Source organism: Branchiostoma belcheri, unplaced genomic scaffold, assembly GCF_001625305.1.
Source record: "Branchiostoma belcheri isolate BF01 breed outbred unplaced genomic scaffold, Haploidv18h27 scaffold40, whole genome shotgun sequence".
Taxonomy (NCBI): Eukaryota; Metazoa; Chordata; class Leptocardii; order Amphioxiformes; family Branchiostomatidae; genus Branchiostoma; species Branchiostoma belcheri.
In genome coordinates, this window is record NW_017804021.1 from 507902 (window position 1) to 530314 (window position 22413).

Here is a 22413-nt window from a genome sequence, read left to right on the forward strand (position 1 = left end):
GTTATATAATGGAAAACCATGACACCAACATTTCACCCAATACTATTATCATTGACAGGACTTATGGTAAAAATAAAGGTAGGAAAATATTCAACTCTGGCAGTGCACCTATACTTTCTCCCATCTTTGCTATAGCTATGAGAAAATAAGGTCTAAAACCGTTCACAATTTATACAAACGACACTTTAAGTGTGAATCACAATAAATGCATCTTGTCTTTAATTGGTAAACTGGTCTAGTGTAGTCTAGCGATGTTTGAAGGAGACAGAACTAATACCCATGATGACACCCAGGCTGGTAAATATCATGATAACACACCAGATTTACGTGCTTAGTCACTAGAACTTAACTGTCTACTCGATTTTTCTATTGCACTGACTTTAAGATCACTGAGCTATCTACTGATGAAGGCTGGTGTCCACGATTGTCACGCTGGGACAATCTTCACGTTACACGCCGGTTTGCGCGTTGTTCCTAGTTCCCAAGGGCTTGCGGGCTGCTTTCGTCTGTTAAGGAAACAATTTAAAGACGGTTGGAACAAGAAGAGGGTTTATGTACCTATCTACGCTAAATCCAGAGACAGGATAGCAAGCCCAATCACAATGGAATGATGTGCCTAATCTCCAAGCAGATGTGAGGACACATCATTCTCTGTTTTTTGCACCATTTATTGGTTGTTGTTGGAGGAAGCAGATTAGTTAAATAACAAAAGTAAAGAATACCAATGATACCAAAACAAGTGTAAAAAAAATTAAAATTGAGCTGAATCTTTACATCTGCTTGGAAATTTGCTTGGCTACCCTGGGTGCCATCCTATTTGCATATAGGGGCTTGCCTCCCATACTCACTCCCTACGAAGGGAGTAAATTTGTTCATTTATTTTAGGGAGTGAGTATGGGAGCACCAGTATACAATAAGATGGCTGGCAGGCCATAGCTTGGCATGGTTAAGCAGCTGAAAAGAGGCCTGTTAATGGAATGCTGATTGTATGGTGGTCAAACAGTACAAGCTCGCTAAAAGCTACGTTATGTTGTTGACTAAAAGCATGGAATGGTCTGAGGCTCCATTGCAAGCAAGTTCAGCAGTGCATGCAGCAGATTATCTTTTATGAATGCAGCAGATTATCTCATATTAATGCAGCAGTACAAGCTTAAAGCATGATTTGTATCAAGTCCCATTTCAATATACAATATATTGCCAGTTTTTAATTTCTCTCTTTAAGTGTTGCCATTTTCGGAATATACAACTCTTTAAATTCAATACGTTTGCAGGAACTGGACTACTTTTTTAAAATCACGACAAAAATCATTGAATAGGACCTTTGATTTGAAGTTAGAGCAGTCGCAGAAAGCAATAATGCCTTTTTAAAGTGATATTAACCTTGTTTGTTTTGGAGTTATTCACGCTGAGGAAGCTCTTTACATTTGCAATGCTCATTCTCCGCTGTAAGTAAAGAAGTGCTTTTTAGGGTGCTTACACAAGGGCTGCAACCAAGGTTAACATCTACATGTAATCTAGTCTACATTTGCAGCACAACAATGACGAAAAAAAGGGAAAACAAAGTCTCCCATATAAAAGGGAACACATGATTACAACAACTGTATGTACAGATCGTGACAAGCAAAGTGGTGACAGACAAAAGGAAAAAGGACAGCACAAAAGTTCTGACATGAAACTGAAAAATAAAATAGCGACAGAAAGAGACAGGAGAATGGATCATTGTTTCTTTATTTCAAATCTTCACAAAGGTTACACAGAATAAATTATTCATTATCATCACACATACAGTTTTTTAATAAATAGATAAATTATATAATCTCATACACGATTCTTTTTGCAACATTTGTTCAGTCTGGTGGTCAAACCAAAATTTTTACAGTTTCACACAAAGGGTTTGATTTCACTCTCCATATCTGGTAATGGATAAGGATAGACTTACCCCAAAACTTGCCAGCAACTTGCAATCAAATACCCAAGCTTATATGTAATTAAAATTTGAAATTTAACTTTAATATGTACCTGTGTTAAATTAGTATTAATTGTGACTTACTGGTACATTTGTAAATATCCATTCATTCATTCATTTATTCACACATATTCACTGTCAGTGTCACAAAAATCAATGCAGCTCTAACACATTAATCAATGCAGTTCTAACAATCATGTTATTCAATATATGACTGGAACACAACAGACGCTCCAAACACAACTTCCTCACGAACCTGAGACGGCTCCTTCTGTGCCTCCCGTTTCTCCTTGGCTTTGCGGGCTGACTTCCTGAAGCCCTTCAGGGGACTGAACCCGATGTTGAAGGCGATGCTCTGCCTCCGAGGGTCCTGCAGCGATTTTGAAGAAAAAAAATTTACCATTTCAGTCCTACTACTCCTCAGGGATCAAATCCCTGATCAGCCCGCAGACAAAAACTGTGCACAGACTTTGCCTTGAAGGTGGAAAGATCGCCTCGCTTCTCCGTATAGCTGCCCCCTACCCGCGGACAGCAACATGGCAGGCATCTCCGCAACTCGACACGCTACCAACAACCAACAGGGACTAAACGATACATAACTAGTGCAATCCCTGCAATGACAAAGTTACTGAATGGACTGTAGACGTTTTTTAAATATTGTAACAGATTTTATGTATTTATGTATGACAATGGTGGAACGAACCGTAAATATTTATAATGTGTTATATTTTAAGCTGTGATTTTATCAATTTAACTGATTTTAAAACTACTGTAAAGCGTAATTCAGTCTGTTGACTGCCATGTCAGATTGTGCTTCTTCTTTAATAATCATCATCATCATCATCAAATCATTAAAAGTTTGTTGCTTCAGTATTATACTATTATATATTCATATCACTCTGATGTGTACTAGAGTTTTCTAACCAGTTCTAAATTTCAGTTCTAAATGCCATTTTACAGAATTTTGCTGACAAAAAGTTTGCCCAAATCCGACATATTTGACAATATGAATATGGAAAGAGATGTCATTAAACTAAGCTTAGTCTATCCTACAAAATTTACCCGTCAAAATGCTGGAAATAGCATTATTTCAGAGGGTTTCAAAATTTTTCTGAGGGACCATGGCCCTCTACGATGGTTGCATCACACCTTTAGCAAAATACAGAACAAGAATTGAGATGACAGAAAAAAATTCAGGCTGGCTAGATATATATCGTCTGCAACATTCTGATGCAATGTTGAACAAACATCCGACAACAACCGGCAAAAATCTGGGTTTCACGCAGGCACAGTATATGTTCTATTTTCAGGCACATTTTGTATGGGCCTGCACCTGAAATCTGTTTTGTTACTGAGTTCTAGTGTTAACTGCAATCATGTGTACATTACCTGCTTTGCCTGGTGTTTGTTGGGTGTCTTGGTAGGAGTCTTGGCCTTGTTCAGTCGTCCAGCAGGAGACTTCCCGCGGCCCTGAAGCCGAGGGGAACGTCTCCTAGAGGAGGGAGTCTTACCTGTGGTAACAAAAAATAGTGTTGCTGATCAAACCCTTGGAAAAATCTTACTACTAACATACTTCACATAGAAAGGTATTACATTGATAGCACCTAGATAATATGAATGTACCATCTTTTAAAACAAACATGGTAGGAGTTGTGTATTGTTCTTGTTTTCTGGCACAAAACTTTGAGTATATTAACAGTTAATGTTGATTGCAACATACATAGAAGTTTAAGCAAATCAATTGAAGTACTAAAAAGTGGAGTGTAAAATTTGAAGACAAAGGGAAAAAGTTGAAGACAACCAAATACTAGTATATCATTAAAACTTTTTGAACCTACCCGTTGGCTTCTTGAAGATGCCTGCTGCTGCACTGGCAATCTTCTTGGGGGTCTTGAAGACGGATGGTGTTTTAGATGGTGTGCTTGGCATGACCACAGTCTGGTAAAGAAGAAAAAAGTGTAAGAAGGCGTATTACATGTACTGCCATCCTTCCCCTCCTACACTAGTACCAGGCTTGAAATTCTTTTTTTCTGCATACCTGCACTAGTGCAAGTACCACTGAAAATAACCTGTATCAGACACATTTATGTGCACTAAGAAGTAAGAACTGTTCAGAAACCATTGCCATTATTTCTTTTATACATTGTGTGCTAAAGAAGCATCTCCATACACTGATTTACTACTACACCTGCAAAATAACATGCCAAAGGTTGAGGGAAAAAAAGAAAAAACATGCCTTGGCCACCGTGTCTACTTTAGATTTAATGCACACATCTAACACACTACACCCCGGGCTACATCCAGACATATCACTTTGGTCAACAAAAATCATAAAACACAAAAATAAGGCAGTGCACAGTCTGAACTGAACTTGAGTTTGAACTGAGCATGAGAGGCTTATCAAAAATTTATGTGGCTCATAAACATGTAGCTAGGAGTGACATAGCTGATAGCTTCAATTTACATGGCTAATCAAGTTTATGTGGCTGAGTGTCTAGCTGCTCCCAAAGTCACCACAAGCCACCACGCTCACAAAAACATAACGTCTCACGTCATTTGCAAAGTCACAGTCTGTGTCAGCTCTCTCTACCACAAACATGTCTGCCTGACTGACAGTACGAGACATGCGACGACGTCGGTGGTGAGGTTTGGGTTCTTCCTTCAGGGACAAGCCGTCATCAGACACGAGGTCTGGGGCCATGATTTCTGCAGGTCCTATAGAATTACGACGCCTCATCCTATGTGGAGTCTTTCAGGTAAGATGGGGATTTTTTAGTGCTAATTTGTAATGGCCTGAAGAAGGTAGCCAGAGAAAGAACTACATCGTAAAAAAATCAGATAGGATGCAAATAAAAGCTGAGATCCTTCATTTTTTTCCAATTTGTCAAAAAAAAAATTCAGGTTCTGACTCAACTAAAATATGCTCGTATTTTGGTCCCAACAATTGAAGAAAGTCCTTGTCTTCCTACATTTTGTAGTTGTAACAGCTTTTCCATCCATCAATTGATCAATGCTGTGGTTTGATTGAAAGTTCAAAGTTCACTCATTGATTATAAATTATAAACCAGCCTGGTATGTTGACTTCATGGCTTCTATCATGACATTTGGGGCTATCATAGGATGCCTAGGTCTGTTTTTTTACTGCCCTGTCACTCTATGTTTTTCTGAAAAAATCAGACCCAACAGAGTGAATGATCCCCCTTAAAATGTTACCAGCTGAGTTCAGGGCAGATGAAACCCTGGTCATAATTACCTTCTTCCTGGAGGCACTGTTCTCATCTGCTTCGTGCCTCCTCTTCTTTCCCGGAGTGATACTGAAAGTTTTTGCGGCCTGTGAAGAACGCAGTGTCGTTCTACGCAGGGTTTTACTCAGGTCCTCTGTCTCCTCCAGAGCTGTACCCTATGAAATGCAAAAAAAAAAGGCCAACATACATGTTAATATTTTCATCAATAACATAATTCTAGAGAATCACTATCTTGGTAAAACATCATACAGTAGCTTGTCACAGGCACTATCTACAACTGAAAAAAGGCCTCTTTGCTTTTTTGCTTTGAGCCATGATCAGAAGATTCTTTATATGATGATCTTATCATGACTAAAAGTTACTTTAAACCAGTTTCAACCAAATGAAGGCAATGTACAGTTGAGCTATTCTAGATCTTCAACTGCCCATGACAAAGACAGAAACTACATGTATGTACAGTATTAACAGGCTCATTATTGTACCAGGGAATTTCCCTTAGCTCTTTTCAAGGACAATGAACAACCCTTTCCAGTAATGTGCAAGCCAGGTAAATTACAAGAGCTGGGATTCGAACTCATGACTTCTTGGTCAAGATCAAGGCAGGGTTACAAGGTACTGAACAACAAACACTATAAAAATGTGTCATTTCTAAGCAGAAGTGGTGCATACCTGAGTCTCTGTGGGATAGCAGCTCTGTAGATGTCTGGGTTGGAGGGTGTTCCTCCTCTGAAGCTCGGAGAGCCTGTCCCAGTCATACTGCTCTGGTTCCTCCTCACACTCTGATACAAAGAACCTTGGAGCTGCTGTAGTCATGGAAACAGAACGCACAAGTTTGTAAACATCAGAAATTGATATATTGTCATTATCCAGCAGAATGCACGAATACAGGCAAATTACTTAATTAGACCATTGCATACTTGTAAATTTATTTCTATTAAATCACAATTGGAATAACCAATCAATCAATGCCTTTCAAAACATGACTTCCCTTAGCAGGGGGCAACAAAACAATTCCTGCTTGTTAAAATTTACTTACTTAAATACTTGTGTTTAAATTTAAAGTATATGTCTGATCTTGAGTTTTATTTTATATAAGGCAAAAGATAGATAAGGTAGTTCCACAGCCTTCTTGAGACCATAGGGGCAGTGGGTGTATGATTCACCATGTCTAGGGCACGCTATTGGAAGGCAGAGCCCTGATGATCCCTCTCCTTCCACGACTTTTTACCTTGCCAACCGAAGTCAGGTACCCATTTCACACCTTCATGAAGTGAGAAAGGTGTAACAGTGTAAAGTGCCTTTTCCAAGGGAACAAAGTCAAGCCAGGAATCGAACCTGCAGCCTCTTGATCTCATGTCCATTATCCTATCCCACCCCACCAGAAGTAGTCTTAGTATTACCATGAATACTCACCTCCCCTCCAGCTGGAGGCAGATCCGATGGAGGACCCCAGGTCCACGTGTTCCGTGGAGGTTCTGGACAGGCGGCGGGAATCCTCCGTCTGCACCATCTCGATACTGACCGTGGTACGGCGGCGCTGGCTGCGCGTGGACATGCCGCTGGACAGAACAGAACACGATGAGTCAAACAGAAACAGACACACAGTTTATCTTTGTTGTTTCCCCGTCTCCAGAGAGCTATACTTGCTTGCATGTTGTCATTTTGAGTGAGTGCAAACTGCTAGTTGAGGCAGTACATAAAAAATGACCTCCAATTTTATGGAAAACATTAAACATACCTTACATAGATATAGGTGTAGGCAGCCAGGAGATTAAATCAAAACATCAATGCAGCTTGAAACAGAACAGGAAACCCAAGATTTGGGTATATTACTAGTACTCTTGAAATGTAAATCGAGTCAATTGCAACAGTAGGGCTCAAAATACTTGCACTGATGCAGCTAACACTGAAAATTACCTGCACCAGACAATTTTTACCAGCACCAATCAGTTATTAGAGAACTAGAGATTATACTTTTTATTATAATCTCTAGTTCCTAGTTCTCTAATAACTGATTGGTGCTGGTGTAAAAACTGTACTAAAAACTGTACATATAAACCTAGAACATGGACCGATGCAGGTAGTTGTCAGAAATACCTGCACAGCCAAAATTTAACCTGAACTATGCAGGTGATTTTTGAGCCTTGTCCTACCTGTCCTGTGATGTCCTACTGAAGATGGAGGTGTCCAGACTGTCTCCTTCCAGACTGTCCGTGCTGATGGTTCTGTTCTTCTTGTCTCCTTCCTCCTCCCCTGCCACCTGACTGTTGGACAGGGTTCTGTCCAGGTCATCTCGACTTGTGCTGTGGCGCTGGCGGGAGCGCGGCTCCAGGTCAAACGTCTCATCTACAAAAGTAAAGTTCCCAATGAGGAAGGTAACATTGATGTTGATAGAGATATAGAAGACAGACAGTATTTACCAGTTTCATTACTTAGTGTCTTAAATAAATTTGTACCAACTTACTGGTAATAAAGGGGTCACCAGGTATTTTGTCTTTGCATTGAGCATTAAAAAATACATTCATATGTAAGATGACCAGCCCCTCCAAACTTGCTACATAATGTAACCCAACAATTAACAGCAGCAGTCACCATGGTGACAGCCATCTGGTCCACACCCTTGAAATAATTTGTTTGGAGAAGAAGAGGAAATAGAGCAAAAACAGTATGTTCTCCTTCTGTGAAAGAAAACACAACTATGCCAAGATGTACAGTAATCCGTACCGGCGGTGTCCTCGATACTGTCTGTGCTGGTGTTGAGGCTGCGAGCAGCGGGGGTGGCAAAGCTGACCTGGTGTTTCTGCTGTCGGAGCTGACGATTGGCCAGGTCTACCTGCGCCTCAAGAGAACGTACCTGCCGAAATACAACAGGTGAAGACCAGGTGTGTTAAAGACCAAAATGAAAGGATAGGCTCTGATAGTTCATCAGGATTATACAACACAGTGAAAGGTTAATGTGAAAATATTTTACAGAGGTGAAGAGTATAATTTTCCATTGATCATCATTTGTTCCTTTCAACATTTAGATTACATTTTGTTTTTGTCCTGACTGGTGATATGGTGGTTTTTGGTATCTCAATCCATCCATAAGTCCTTATGTTATGCTGACCACAAAAATCCAATAACACAAACAAACAGACATACGGGACAGGCTAATAACAAAAATTCCATTTCAAATGATTCAGAAGTAAAAAATTATATCGCCATTGTGTTTTTTAAACACCATCCTTGTTCCTTAATGCCTCCCTCCCAGTCCTTCACAGTTTATACTCACTTGTTGATACAGTTTCTTGGTCGTGGCCTCTTCCTCCTTCAGCTTCTCAATGGCCGTTTTGACATCTGTGGACAGGCTACTGTTTTCCTTCTTCAGTTTGTTCCTTTCTTGCTGTACTGTTTGGAGTTGGTTCTTCACCGACTCCTGGGTTATGTAGAAACAGTACAACAACTGTTAGGTACAGGCATTTTGCAATGAAACAGACCACATAGCGGTCTACAAGTAAGTATTGCAAGACTTTATGAGCAGATCCAAAACCCGGTTGACAAGGAACAGTATATGTTAAACCGGATAGTGAGTGTTTGAGTGATTCTTGTACAATTATCACAAGATAATGAGTGAAGATTTGCAAACAAAAAAAGCCATCTTAAAGTAGTACATCCTCAGACTACACAGACTTTTACAGTGAAACCTAGAGCTCTACATAAGGACCACTGTGACCAATGTGATAATTTTTGAGTTCCTTATGTAACTTTTCCCATTGACACAAGCATGAAGAATTCTGTCTATAGTGACCACCTGTACACATAGACCAGATTTTATCAGTCCCAAGCTCGAGTGATCTTCTTGGGTAGGTTTGACTCTAATTGTTAAAATAAGGCACTAAGATAGAGTTGATGTAATGATGACGTACATGTGCGTTCTCCTGCTTCTGTAGTGACTTCTCCAGGTCCTGGATAGTTTCCTTCTTACGCTGATAGTGCATCTGGTAACTGTGCAGCTGTTCAGACAGTTCCTGTTGCTGGGATTGGGACCTGAGCACAAGGGAGAGAGAAACAGACAACTTACTTACTGTGAGAGTTCTAATTCTAAAGCAAGGCTAATTCCACTGACACTGTATGACAGCAAGGAGTTCAGTCAGTTCACAATAATGAATGAAACAAGCTTAAGGAATTCACATTTTACATAAATATTTCAAAGTTCACAGAGGTATAAGAGGTTAAACTTTTTGTACAAATCACACTCTCTTAATCTGTAACAGAGTGTTATACAATGCAATACTGTTACAGTATTGCACTTTATGTCATACCTGCGTTTGGTGCGGGTATTCAGGCCCGTGTGATCACACATGGCTCTAACGGTTATCACACAGGCTTTCAAAGGTTCCATTATAGAATAACTCAAAGCCATCTTGCGTGCACTGCTTCAATTTGAATACATTTTGTACTGGCTTCTGATGTTGGCATTGTGTTGTACTGTATTCTATTGCACTGTTGTTGTACATAGAGACTCGGGTGAAGTAACTGGACCTTACATCTTAAGCTGTTCTTCCAACATGTTCTTCTGACCCTGCACTTCTTCCATCGCCCCTTGCAACTCCTTGAGTCCTCTCAGCTGTTCTTCAAAGTGCTGTTGCATTGCCTCAACCTGTAACAAGGGTAATGTTACAACTTAAATCTTTTTTGAGCAAATCAGAAAAAAACTATGATATGAAGCCACAAATACCTTCACTAACCCTTAATCTAGTAATAATCAGCTAAAAATCAGCAAAAACAGTTACTCAAGCATGGCTTTAAAAATGGTAAGACATTTCAGGTAGCATCCACTATCTTTGGCCAGTTAGCTAGCTTTTTCACTAGTATGTCTAACCTTGCAACTAAAAAAATACCTTTTGCCTGTAGCTTTTTTCCTTTGCTGCCATTTCCTGCTGTTGGCTGCACAGCTGCGCATTGTTGAGCTCCAGCTGCTGACTGTGTGCGGCTGCCTCCCCAAGCTCGCGCTGCAAGGTGCTGCACTGCTGCTCTACTCTCACCTGTAGGGAACACAGACCAACAGGAAATACTGTAAGTCACTCTTTGTTCATGGTAGCAAAAGTTCACAGTCTGAGAAAAATGGACATGTTCACGGAACTATACGTTCACAGTGGTGGCAGGTGCAGCAAAAAGAAAGGTGACGATTTATTTGTTCACGATAGTAAGAAGTTTGCGGTACAGAAGTAGTAGTAGCAAGCCTTTATTTAAACTCGATTAACTTGTTCGGTCAAACATACAACCGCTTTTAACAAGGTCAAGGGTGAGAGCAGGGTCATGGATTTACAAATCAAACAAAAAAATATGATACATAATAAATAAATAAATAATAAGTAATCAGTCCACTATCAGAACTGACAGATTTACAGTATTTCAAGCAACTAACGAATATGGCCTATCAAAGTCAAGCACAAATAAAACTTGTCAGCTTGAAAACTGATGTCCCTTTCAGGGGTCCACGCACAAAAAGATCAGGAAACACAGCATTTTTTCCTAGGCCCTTACCTTGTAGGCCATCATGTCTTCCCACTGCTTGAGGAGCTGCTGCTTCTCCTCTTGTAGCTGGGAGCATTCCTGTTCAAAGTGCGCTGCCTGGACTCTGAGTTCAGCCACTGTCTCATCCGAACTGTTCTGACTCTGCATGTACTGGGCCTGCACAAGGTCCACCTGTAGTGGTAGAAATACTTTTTTTCAGTGTTGTGCCATTTTCTTTCTTTCATAATATCATAATAATAATCCTTTATTTCAGGCATCAGTGGTCCATATTAAAGATGTAAACAAATCATTTTGCAGGATGTCAAAATTTTTGTCTGCATCTATAACTTCTGAGAGTCAGTAGTGAACACAAAAGCTCTTAAACAATATGATGCCAAAAACTATTTAATATGTAGCTGAGTGTGCAGAATTGCAGGTTGCCTTAGAGTTGATGAAAAGCTGCATAGTGTTGTTTTAATTTTTAGTATTCAGCCATGTTTTGATATATCCCCTGGACCAGATATTCACTCAATTTTTCTTCTGCAATATCAAAAATGTCTCTGTAAAATGCAGACTGCAGGTGGGTATTTCTCTACCACTGACCTGGCTCTGAAGATCATTTCTTCCAGCCTCAGCCTTCTCCAGCTGTACTTGTGATGCCTCCAGCTGGCTGTTCAGACAGCCCACTGCAGCTTCCTTCTGCTGAAGCTGTTCCTGTGCTGTTTGTAACTGTCCTTGAAGATCACTTCTACTGGCTTCGCTTTGCTCCAGCTTGGCCATTGATGACTGGAGCTGCACCTGGAGGCCATCATGTGCTGTGCACTTTTCTTGAAGCTGTCCTTGTGCTGTCTGCAGCTGACTTTGAAGGTTACTCTTGGTAGCTTCGGTTTCTTGTAGGTTTGCCAGAGCAGTCTTCAGCTGGATTTGGAGCACACCTTGTGCAGCGTCCTTCTTGTTCAGCTGTTCTTGCATGGCCTGTAACTGGCTTTGAAGGTCATTCCTGACAGCTTCAGAGTGTTCCAGTTTGCCCGCTGCTGTCTGCAGCTGGTTCTGGAGGTCAGCATCCTTCTGCTGAAGATGTTCCTGTGCTGTGTGAAGTTGACCTTGAAGGTTGTTTCTTGTGGCTTCAGTTTGCTGTAGGTTTGCTTGTGCTGCCTGCAGCTGTTTCTGGAGTTCACCTTGCACAGTGTCTTTCTGTTGAAGCTGCTCTTGTGCTGTTTGCAGCTGACTCTGAAGGTCATTTCTAGTACACTCAGCTTGCTGTAAGTTTACTTGAGCTGTCTGCAGCTGTTTCTGGAGTTCAACTTGTGCAGTGTCTTTCTGTTGAAGATGTTCCTGTGCTGTCTGCAGGTGACTCTGAAGGTCATTTCTGGTGGCTTCAGTATGCTGCAGACTTGCTTGTGCTGTCTGTAGCTGGTTCTGGAGTTCACCAAGTGCTGTGTCCTTCAGCTTCAGCTGTTCTTGTGCTATCTGCAAGTGGCTTTGAAGGTCATTTCTTGCAGCTTCAGTTTGCTGTACATTTGCTTGTGCTGTCTGCAGCTGTTTCTGGAGTTCAGCTTGTGCAGTGTTCTTCTGTTGAAGCTGTTCCTGTGCTGTCTGCAGGTGGCTTTGAAGGTCATTTTTGGTAGCTTCAGTTTGTTGAAGGTTTGCTTCAACTGTCTGCAGCTGTTTTTGGAGTTCACCCTGCACACTTGTCCTTTTGTTGGAGCTGTTCCCTGTGCTGTCTGCAGGTGATTCTGGAGGTCATTTCTTGTGGCTTCACTTTGTTGTAGGTTTACTTGTGCTGTCTGCAGCTGTTTCTGGAGTTCACCCTGCACAGCGTCCTTCTGTTGAAGTTGCTCCTGTGCTGTCTGCAGGTGGCTCTGAAGGTCATCCCTGGAAGTTTTCATCTCTTCTAGTTGTCCCTGTGCTGTTCCAAGCTGTCTCCGGAGCTCTTCACTGCCAGATTTACTTTGCTCCAGTTGCTGCTGGGCTGTAGAAAGCTGGCCCTTGAGGTCACACTTGCTAGCTTCTGCCTGGTCCAATGCCGCATGTACCATGTCAAGCTGTTGCTGCACTGCTTCCCTCTCAACCTGACTGATTTCCAACTGACCCTGCAATGAACCATACAACAATAATTCAATAACGGGTTCGGGGGGCAATTTTTGGATTTTCAAGCCTTTAAAACGCAATCCCCTACATTTTGAGAGGCAAATCATGGGGTTGAGAGTGGATGGTGTTGGTCCTTTGGATATTATATCTTTACCCAAGATTTTTGTCAAGTTTGTCCCTCAACGTTAATGGATTGGTTTAAAATTCTTTTAGGGCCACCACAAGTAATGAAGAAAAAAATCACAGAGGAGACCAAAATTTTAGGTCTGCCCTATCGTAAGGGAAAACTCTTGTATAAGACCATAAGCATGCCAGACCTGCAGTTCCTTCCCAGCCTTGTTAGCAGCTGCCATGGCTGCCTCCCTGTCCCTGAGCTGCTGTTGCTGTGCCTTGCTATCTGCCTCCAGGGACAGCACCTGTTCCTTCATGGTCTGCAACTCGTTACACAGGTCAGCGTTCTGAGCCTCGGCCTGGAATAAGAAGATAGTAACTGTTGTTAGTAGAGGCACAGGAAAATGGCTCAGAAACAGCCTTGATAAAGGATGAGACTTTTTTTCACCAATGTTCTATGACAGAAGTTGCAAAAGTTGGGTGTATGTATAAAAGAAATAATGGCAAGCAACAACAGATCTATACTTCCTATATTTCTGAGTAGTACAGGTAAAACCTGTCAGGTGGAAATGACTTTCAGTGTGAAGTTTTTCGAGCCCTCAGGAGTAGATCAATGCAAGTGTTCCTGAATCTTACCCTGTTTTTGGCAGATTCACTCAGGATGAGTCTGTCCTGGACAAACTGGAGTTCTGTCTGCATGTCTGCCGCCTGTTTCTCAGTCTCCGCCTCCCTGTCAGCCTGCGTCTGCTGCAGTGTCTGCAGCTCTGCCTGCAGCTTCCCGCAGCTCTGTTCTGCAGCCGCTGCCCGGGAGTTACTTTCAAGGAGCTGAACTCTCAAAGCTTCTGCCTAGAAGTACAAGAAACAAGATATGCTTTTAAAAAATGTAGTCTGGGAGCCAAGATGGAAATAGCTGGATTATATGTTTATATTTTTGTTAAGTGGTGCTGGCAAATCAAACTTATTTAAAGTAACTTGAGTGGAGTATTGCCTGAATCACTTGTTATTTGGAATAAGTTGGTTGGGTGTATTACTTTCGTTTCATTCAGCTACTCTTTAACCCCCTGACATCTGCTTGGTTTTTATTTTTATGGTACATAATTGTTTTTGACAACTGGCCACGTTACTTGATCAGCATCAAGCTAGGCAAAAAAAAACCCCACTAAGTTGCATAACAAGTTACTGTGTTAATTTTTGGGGGCATCTGGACTCCATTTTATGGGGAAGAAAACACAGATCTATCAGATGTACAAGAAAGTCAATTTCCACTTCTGCAGTTCTTTCCTTACCCTCTCAAGTTGTTCTCGACTCTCAGACTCCAGATGCTGAAGGCGCTTGGCATGTTGTTCCTGCAGGACAGCGGCAGCTCTCTCCCTCTGAGAGATCTCCGCCTGCATGGACCACTTCTCCTGCTCTGCCTTGTCCAAGGAAGCCTGGAGGTCCCGCAAGCCCAACTCCAGATTCAAGACTTGGCTTTCCTTTTCTTCTGTCACGTGGGTGAGCTGGCCCGTGCTTTCTTCCAGCTGCTTCTCCAGCTCTGACACTTTGCTGGTTAAGTCCCTGTTCTCCAGAGACAGTTCAGTGTGCTCCTGATGGAGGCTGTCCATGGCTTTCTCCTGGCAGGACAGCAGTATGTCCAGACAGTCACTGATGGAATCCAGCCGCTTGCCGCTGTGCTTCAGGCTGGTTTTCAGTTCCGTGTTGGATGTGGCTACTTCCTTGATCTTGCTCAAGGCTGCCCCCTTGTCTTTGCTGTGTTCATCCAGCTCCGTATGCAGGTCGGAGTTCTGTTGTGTCAGGTCTTCCTTCTGCTGTTGCAGGTCCTCCAGCTGACCTTGAAGGCTATCTCTCTCAGTTTGAAGGTCACTCATCAGAGATTGGAGCTCAGATTTTTCTTTTTCTGACGACGCCCCCAGCTTTCCAATCGCGTCGGCAAGCATGGCCTTCTCTGCCTCGAGAGTGCGGCACAGCTTCGCTTTACTCTCCAGGTCGGCGGCCAGGGAGGAGTTCTCTGTTGCTGCTGTGACCAGTTGATCTTGCAGCTGCCCTGCCTCCTCTTCTTTCTGCTGTTTCACCTGTTCCAGCGCCGATGTAATGGCGGCTTTTTCCTGTGACACAGCAGTGAGCTGTTCCTTTGTGTTGTGCAGTGCACTCTCTGCAGATGTCTTGTCATGTAGTGTTTGTTCCAGCTCCTTCTGAAGCCCTGTCATCTCGGCCTCAACCCTGGCCTTGTAGCCCTCTAGGTTAGCCACAACGGCCGCCTTTTCCTCCTGAAGAAGACTGACCTGGTCGTTCAACTGCAGGCACTTCTGCTCTGCTGCAGCGGACACCTCTTTCAGCTGTCGCTCCAGAGCGTCCTTCTCATCCTGCATCACCGCCATGGTGACGCTATTCTCCTCTTCCAGCTGGGCTACCTTTTGCTTGGCGCCTTCCAGCTTCTTTTCCGTGCTCAGGATCTCTTCTCTGTACGCCTCCTCCTTTGCTTTGAAGGTCCAGCGCTCGTTTTCCAGCGTCACCTCCAGGGCTGTCTTGGTGGAGCTGACGGCGCCGAGCTTGGAGCGAAGAGCTTCCCTCTCCATTGCAGCATCGGTCTTGAGTGCCTGGTACTCCTGTTGGTGCTGCTGAATCTCTGCCTTGTGCCTGGCCATCTCTTCGTTCAGCTGTTGCTCTGCGGTTTGGTACTTCTGGACAGCGTTGTCCAGGTGCTCTGTTAGGTCTTTACGCTGCTTGTCGCCTTCAGCGATGAGACTCCGGATGTTGTCTTCCAGACTGGCATTGGCAGCACGCGCCGCGGCAAGGCTTTCCACCAGTTTAGCCGCTTCTTCCGGTTTTGTCCAGTTCTCCTGGGTGTAGGCAAGCTCCTGCTCTAGTTCTTGCGCTCGCTTCTCGACGATACTACCCAGGCTTTCTCCCATCGACTCCATACCACTACTGTGCATTGTCTCCTGTAACTCGAGCTGTGTTTCTCTCAGGCGTTCCTCCGTATGTCTTGCTTGTTCCAGTAGCTAAAAACAAAAACAAAGTGTAGGTATATTGCACAACAAATTTACAAACAGGTACAGAGTATGCCAACTTTTTGAACTGTACTAAATATCAAGACTGATACCTACCTTATCATCTATAACAATGTTAGTAACTATATGTTCTATGTAACTCATGACTAAACATTGTTTATATGAGTCATACAATATATCTGAAACATGGATTAAATGGTAGTACAGGAAACAAATACTCAATAACTCTATCCTCCATGCTACATTTCATCTTACAGTAGTTTTTCTCATAGTTTTCATAGATTTTCAGCACTATATACATTTAGAAGGTACAGTAATTGTAACAAGTTAATATGTATTGTACTGTCATTTGCAATGTCAGAATTTTTGTATAATGAAAAAACATTAAAAACTAAGAATAGTAAACATATTTTGTATTACCCGGACAGTGAGTGAGTGAGTGTGAGTGAAGAAATTTTCCAATAAAACCAACCCACCTGAGCCTTCTCCTGCTGCATGTGCTGCAGTGCCTGGTCCTTGGCTTTGAGGGAGTCCCGCAGTGCCTGCAGCTGCTGACCTGTGCAGTGGAGCTCTGTCTGCAGTTCCTGCACCTGCAGGGTACAAAATACTTTTTTGAACCAGGTTGCCCAGGACCTACGGCAAAAATTAGGTTGCCATCAGAATTTTAGGTTGCCCCACCTATATATAAGTTACTACTTTAGTCAAATTAAGTAATGTTACATACACAAGCCTTGGACAATATTTCTAACAGCCTTTAGTAACTTAGCTGATACTAGTAATAGCCCTAGTAATAGCCATTAATACCTAAAATTAAAAAGCATCTGCCGGATAAGTGGTGCAAGCCAAGTGGGCATGATTTCTTAAAATCCAGGTAGCACACTGGGCTACCTTGGTTCAAAAATAGGTTGCCCCAAGTAAATTTTGGTTGCCCGGGGCAACTGGGCAACCATGTATTTTGCACGCTGACCTGCAGGGCCATCTGGTCACATCTCTTCATGGCGTCCTCCATCCCGTGTCTCTCCTCAAACAAGCGGTCGTTCTGCTTCTTCAGCTCCTGGCACTCTGTCTTGTAGACTTCGTACTCGTGAAGAGCCTTGGTCAGCTTCTCGCACCTCTGCTCCAGCTGTTTGCGCTCGCTCTCGCGGGCTTGCAGGGCGTCATTTTCGTCCTGTAGGGCTCGCAGGCCATCCAGCCTGGCAGACAGCTCCCTCATCTCTGACTCTGTGGGGGAAAGAATCAGTAACAAGATGTAAGCAAGTGGCGAATGTATGTCTTGGCAAATATTGAACGAACCAGTGTGCTAGCCAGCATCCATCTTTTAGTCATTACGAATATATACGACATATACGAATTTTGCTGCTCATGAATAAACATTTTGCCCATTCCGTCATCTTTGACAGACAAAAATTGGTGTGTAAAAGATATGGAAAAAGATGTCATTAAACTAGGTTGATATTTTCAAAATTGCCCTGGGGGAGCAGCCCGGCTAGAATACAGGACTGTACACAAACTGGCATAGACAGAAATACTGGTGTGCATGCGTAGACCAGTGGTTAGTGACGCTGCCTTTGGACTAAGAGGTTGGGAGCTCGAATCCCGGCTGTTTTTGCTCACCTGACATGCACACTACTGTTAAGACCAAAGGGTCGCATACAGCCTATATAGTATAATGTCTCTCACCTTTTTGTTCCAGTGCCCTTTGCATCTTCCTCAACTGCACGTCATTTTCGTCTATGATGTGCTTTTTGGTCCCCAGTTCTATCTTCAGCTGTTGCACTTGTTGTTGGGCCTTGGTCAGTGCAATCTGTGAGACAGAGTTGGACTGTTATTAATTCTTCCGAAGGCAATGTCACCAGGTTTTGTTTCTTGTTGATACTAGTGATTGCTGGACCGGTTCTGGACTTCCGGTTTTGGACTAGTACTACTGCAGGGATCTCCCTAAACGATGGAGCAATGTTGCTTTTCAAAAGTAGGGATTTAATTCCAATATTTCCCCGATAAATGTGTTTGTCTACTAATGTTTCGACTACTATACACACCTTATACTGCATCTGTGGTGACTGCATGAGGTTCCTGACAGGTGACATGGGGCTGTCAAACAGCCTGGTTACCACAGGCCCCGGGGACATGGGAGTGGCTACAGAGACGTGTCTCCTGTTGGTGTGAGTCAGGCTCCCGTCACGACCACCTCCTCCGTTACAGATGGCGTCTGGTGAAACCATGCCTAGTTCAGAGGAAAAGATACAAGCTTGATTTATTTCACCTAATTAATTAGCCATCTGTCTAATTAGCAATCCTCACTCTAAATCAGTCCTCAAGATGTACCATATTTTTGGAAGAACAATTAACATAAAGTGACTATCACCTTGTTATTTCTTAAGTGCCTTTCCCAAGGACACTACACTGAAGCCTCCCAAGGGATTTGAACCCAGAACCTTCAGATTCTGAGTCGATAACACTAACCACAAGAACACCATGCCACCAATAATGTATAAATGCTCTTCCCTGTATTGTATGTGTGACCCTAGCTTAGAAGTGTTTTTTTTTTAACAGAACCTTTTTTCACTTCTTATTAGCATGGTGAAGTAGCTGGGTTAAAGCAGCAAAGTGTTGCAGCACCTTTGGGGCAAAACACAGGCCAGGTCCTCAGCTCTAGGGCCAACATGAAATTTTACCACAGCCCTCTGAGTTATCTCATGCAAGTTGGCCCTATGGCCGTCTGAGGAACTGGCTCGTGTAGACGCTGGAAACAGCCCAGCACCCAGGTGAAAGGTACCAAGCCACCGACGCGAAACAAAATGTACCTGGACTATCTGCATCACTGCAAATAATCTCTTCTGACAACGTAGAAACTCCTAGCCCTATAAAAATGTCAACATGTCTGTCATAACAACTAGTAAACAGACAACAAAAAGATTGAACAGGATACTGTTATTGACAAATGAAAGCCTACTTACTTTGCTTCAAGAAATTATTTTACCAGGTTGGTGAGTGATTGAATACTAGTAGTTAAGTTCTTTTATTCACAACCATTTGTTTTACTTGAGCCTTACTTTGCTCTTTGAGGATGTCGGCAAAGTCTGGACGAGGACCCTTCCTTTCATTGTTGGTAATGTTGAATTGCAGGATGTCTTTGATAGTGACTTCCCAGGCTTTCCCCATCCTCCCGTCCATCTTGGACATGAACTGCTCTCTGGCATCGCTGACAAACGCCGTGTAGAGCAGCAGCGTTGCTGCCTGGGATAGGTGCAAGAAATAAAACCTTGAGTTACTTTTTTGGTTCTCAGATTTTTTCGGAAAAAATATGAAGCAACAGAGCAAAAAGCCAGGTCTGGGCATCCTATTATAGGCCCAAATGCTATGATAGGAGCCATGAAGTCGACACAAAAGGCTGGGTTAACATTTAAACAATGAATTTTGAAATTTTTTTGTTTTAATCAAACCACTGCATTGATAGATGGAAAAATGTAACAACTAGGAAGAAAAGGATGTTCCTCAACTGTTGGGGGCAAAATACTGTTTCTTTAGGTGCCTGAACTTCTGAGTTGTACTTGGAAATTAAATGAGTCAGACTTAGACATTGCATTACCTTTGCGATCTCATCCTCGTTTGCCTGTCGGATCAGATGCCACCGCACGTATGTGTCATCCCCAAGACTGGTCACGTGGAAACCTGGGGAAAAGACAACGTATGTTTGTTTCAAGCTTTCCTCTACAAACTCTGACATGAATTGCATGATCTGCCACATATTTACTGTTCCACTATTCTTTCACTGGTGCAATGGCCAAGTGGGCCAAGTGGGCCAAGAGTCAGACAACACTTTAAATGACATGATAGATGTTGTGGGTGATATGTTCTTACCTTCGAGGAAACTCTTCACAACCTCCACTCTACCAGCTGGATCTTCAGCCTCATACTCTATCTTAGGATCACTGAAACATTCCATAGGTAAGAAAGTTTTTATCTAAAGTCTCCAAGCAGACCCACAGTGGCAAGACAGTGTCAAGTGGCCAAAGGAGTAAAAAAAGGAGTGACCATTGGTGGCTAACAGACACTCCTGTGGCCAATGGATACTATGCAGCGTGCAGCAGGGTCTGCTTGAAGATTAATTTTTAATGGCAGGTTCTTAACGGCACACAAGCCAAATTCTTCAGTGAGTGGCGTCTATGGTACTGATATTAAAAAGTGACGGAAGGGATTTGAGAGTTTAAGGGTCGGACCGTCCAAGTTTGAGTTGTGTGATTCACATTTCCTTACAATCTGTTATGAAATTACATCAATTACTAAGGCCACACCAATTTAATTTGTTGGTTCTCGGATTTTTTCAGAAAAATATGAAGCGACAGGGCGAAAAAAAATAAAAATAAAAACAGCCCTAGGCATCCTATTATGGCCCCAAATGCTTCGATTGGAGCCATGAAGTCAACACAAAAGGCTGGGATAAAATTTAAACAATGAATTTTCAACTTTTAACCAAGCCACTGCATTAAAAGATTGAAAAACTGTAACAACTAGGAAGAAAAGGACTTTCAAGTGTTGGGAGCAAAATATGAGCATTTTTTAGATGATTCAGAACCAGAATTTTCTTTTTTTTTTGCAAATCAGAAAAAAACGAAAAGGCGAATCCGAGAACCAACAAATTAAATTGGTGTGGCCTAACATGGTTTCCTAACTTAGTAATACACATGGATGAAATTTCAATAGTTTTGGGGCATGAAAATAACCGTTTATTTCACTAAAATTGCCTCATACAGTAGCATCAACCCCAGAATTTACCACAAAGGGCAGTCTGTATACATTTAGTTGAATGTTGGGTATAAATTATAAACTTACATGAGCTGAACAATCCGCACTAAAATGTTTCCATCTCGAAGCTCCTTCAATGATTCCACTGTCCCCACACCAAGCAGATTTACCTGTAAGGTGAAAGTTAGAAATCAAATAACAGAACTGAAAAATCTAGACATGTACTAGAATGTGAGAAAACACACAACATGCCAAACATATGATACTAGTAATATTTTCATTTGTCTCACTACATAATAATTATAAGAAATATAAAGTATGGGCAAATTTGAATAATGAAACAGATAATTTGTTTGGTTTCTCATCAGACAGAAAACTATGCATAAGCCATAAGGCCACACCAATTTAATTCCTTGGTTAACGGATTCGCCCGCTTCATTTTTTTCTGATTTGCAAATAAAAATAAAAATTCAGAATCAACTGCAAAACGCTCATATTTTGCCCTGAACAGTTGAAAACAGTCCTTTTCATCCTAGTTGTTACAGTTATTCCATCTTTCAACGCAATGGTATCATTAAAAGTTCAAAATTCATTGTTTAAATTTTGAACCAGCCTGGTGTGTTGACTTCATGGCTCCAATCGTACCATTTTGGGCCATAATAGGATGCCTAGGCCTGTTTTTATTTTTATTTTTTTTTCGCCCGCCCGCTCCATTATTTTTCTAGAAAAATCCGTTAACCAAGAAATTAAATTGGTGTGGCCTAAGGGACAAGTAGGCAACATACTCAATGCATAATTTGTGTGTTTTGTGTTCGAGAACGATAAATTATTTGAACGGCAGCATAACAAGTGAGAAAATTTATAAAAGAACTTGTCAGCAAAGGCGTCCTTATTAAAGAAATGTTAGAAGAATGAGTTCGTCATCTGCAGTTTGAAGTGAAAAGAAGTAACATTTGCTCGTAATTTACAGCAGAAAAACATCAGTACTTTTTATCTACCGCCGGTTCGGTACTACATGTAGTAGGCGTTACACGGTGGTCACGTGTCTGAGTTTGAGTGGCAAACTAAAAATTATGCCGTGCTGAGTTTCCAAATGTCCACAAAAACATAACATTTTGTTAAAGTAGAATGTTTGACAGTTCAATATATTTTAGTCATAGAGATTTGAGGCTAGGTGTCGACTTGTTCCAAGCTGCACGTGCCAACTTGTTTTAAAAAAATGCTCGCGGCCTCACGGTGGGCAAGGCACAACAACGCCTTTTTGAAAAATATTATGGCTAACTCAGCCCGGGAATTCGAAGTAATACTCCTCCTAAATTACGTCACAATTCTATTCCTCACTTCGCAGTAGGTCTGAGACTACTTAAGTCCGTAAAAGTGTAGCTACTAGCTATCGTTTTTTTCCAACAAAACACGCAAACCACTCTTACTACTACTACTAGTACTAGTCTTAGCTTTGACAGACAAGCGTTATGTGAGCATCATGTCGACAAAACTTCAAAAGTGTCAGAGAACGACTTACCCAGCCTAGTAGGGCGTCCAATTTCCCCCTGTTGAACATTTTCAGAGATTCCCGGTCAAAGTTACATGTAACTTGGCGTTTCAGTTTCCGAGAAAGAAAAAAAAATCTACAAAGAAAGACAAAAAGACTTCTCAAAGCCGTCAACAGTCGCCAGACTCCAACAAAACACCAGACTGAGCAAATTTAAATATGGCGGTGTCGGTTAAACCACGTGATCAAGCA

At 42.1% G+C, this 22413-nt stretch overlaps 1 protein-coding gene across 1 annotated transcript; it reads right to left on the reverse strand.

Moving 5' to 3' along the window:
• Window positions 1-246: 246 nt before the first annotated feature.
• On the reverse strand, window positions 247-22385 carry LOC109477640 (nuclear mitotic apparatus protein 1-like). The gene is given in 29 exon segments (XM_019778984.1): window positions 247-506; window positions 1381-1443; window positions 2223-2336; window positions 3356-3477; window positions 3805-3904; window positions 5220-5366; window positions 5881-6014; window positions 6625-6770; window positions 7365-7557; window positions 7936-8065; window positions 8486-8629; window positions 9120-9240; window positions 9741-9853; window positions 10095-10238; window positions 10741-10902; window positions 11314-12384; window positions 12387-12803; window positions 13119-13271; window positions 13549-13758; window positions 14199-15914; window positions 16400-16513; window positions 16891-17144; window positions 17604-17727; window positions 17963-18147; window positions 18977-19160; window positions 19513-19595; window positions 19785-19855; window positions 20757-20839; window positions 22192-22385. Coding segments are annotated over 29 exon segments (6594 nt in total). The 5' UTR covers window positions 22231-22385; the 3' UTR covers window positions 247-449.
• Window positions 22386-22413: the final 28 nt, after the last annotated feature.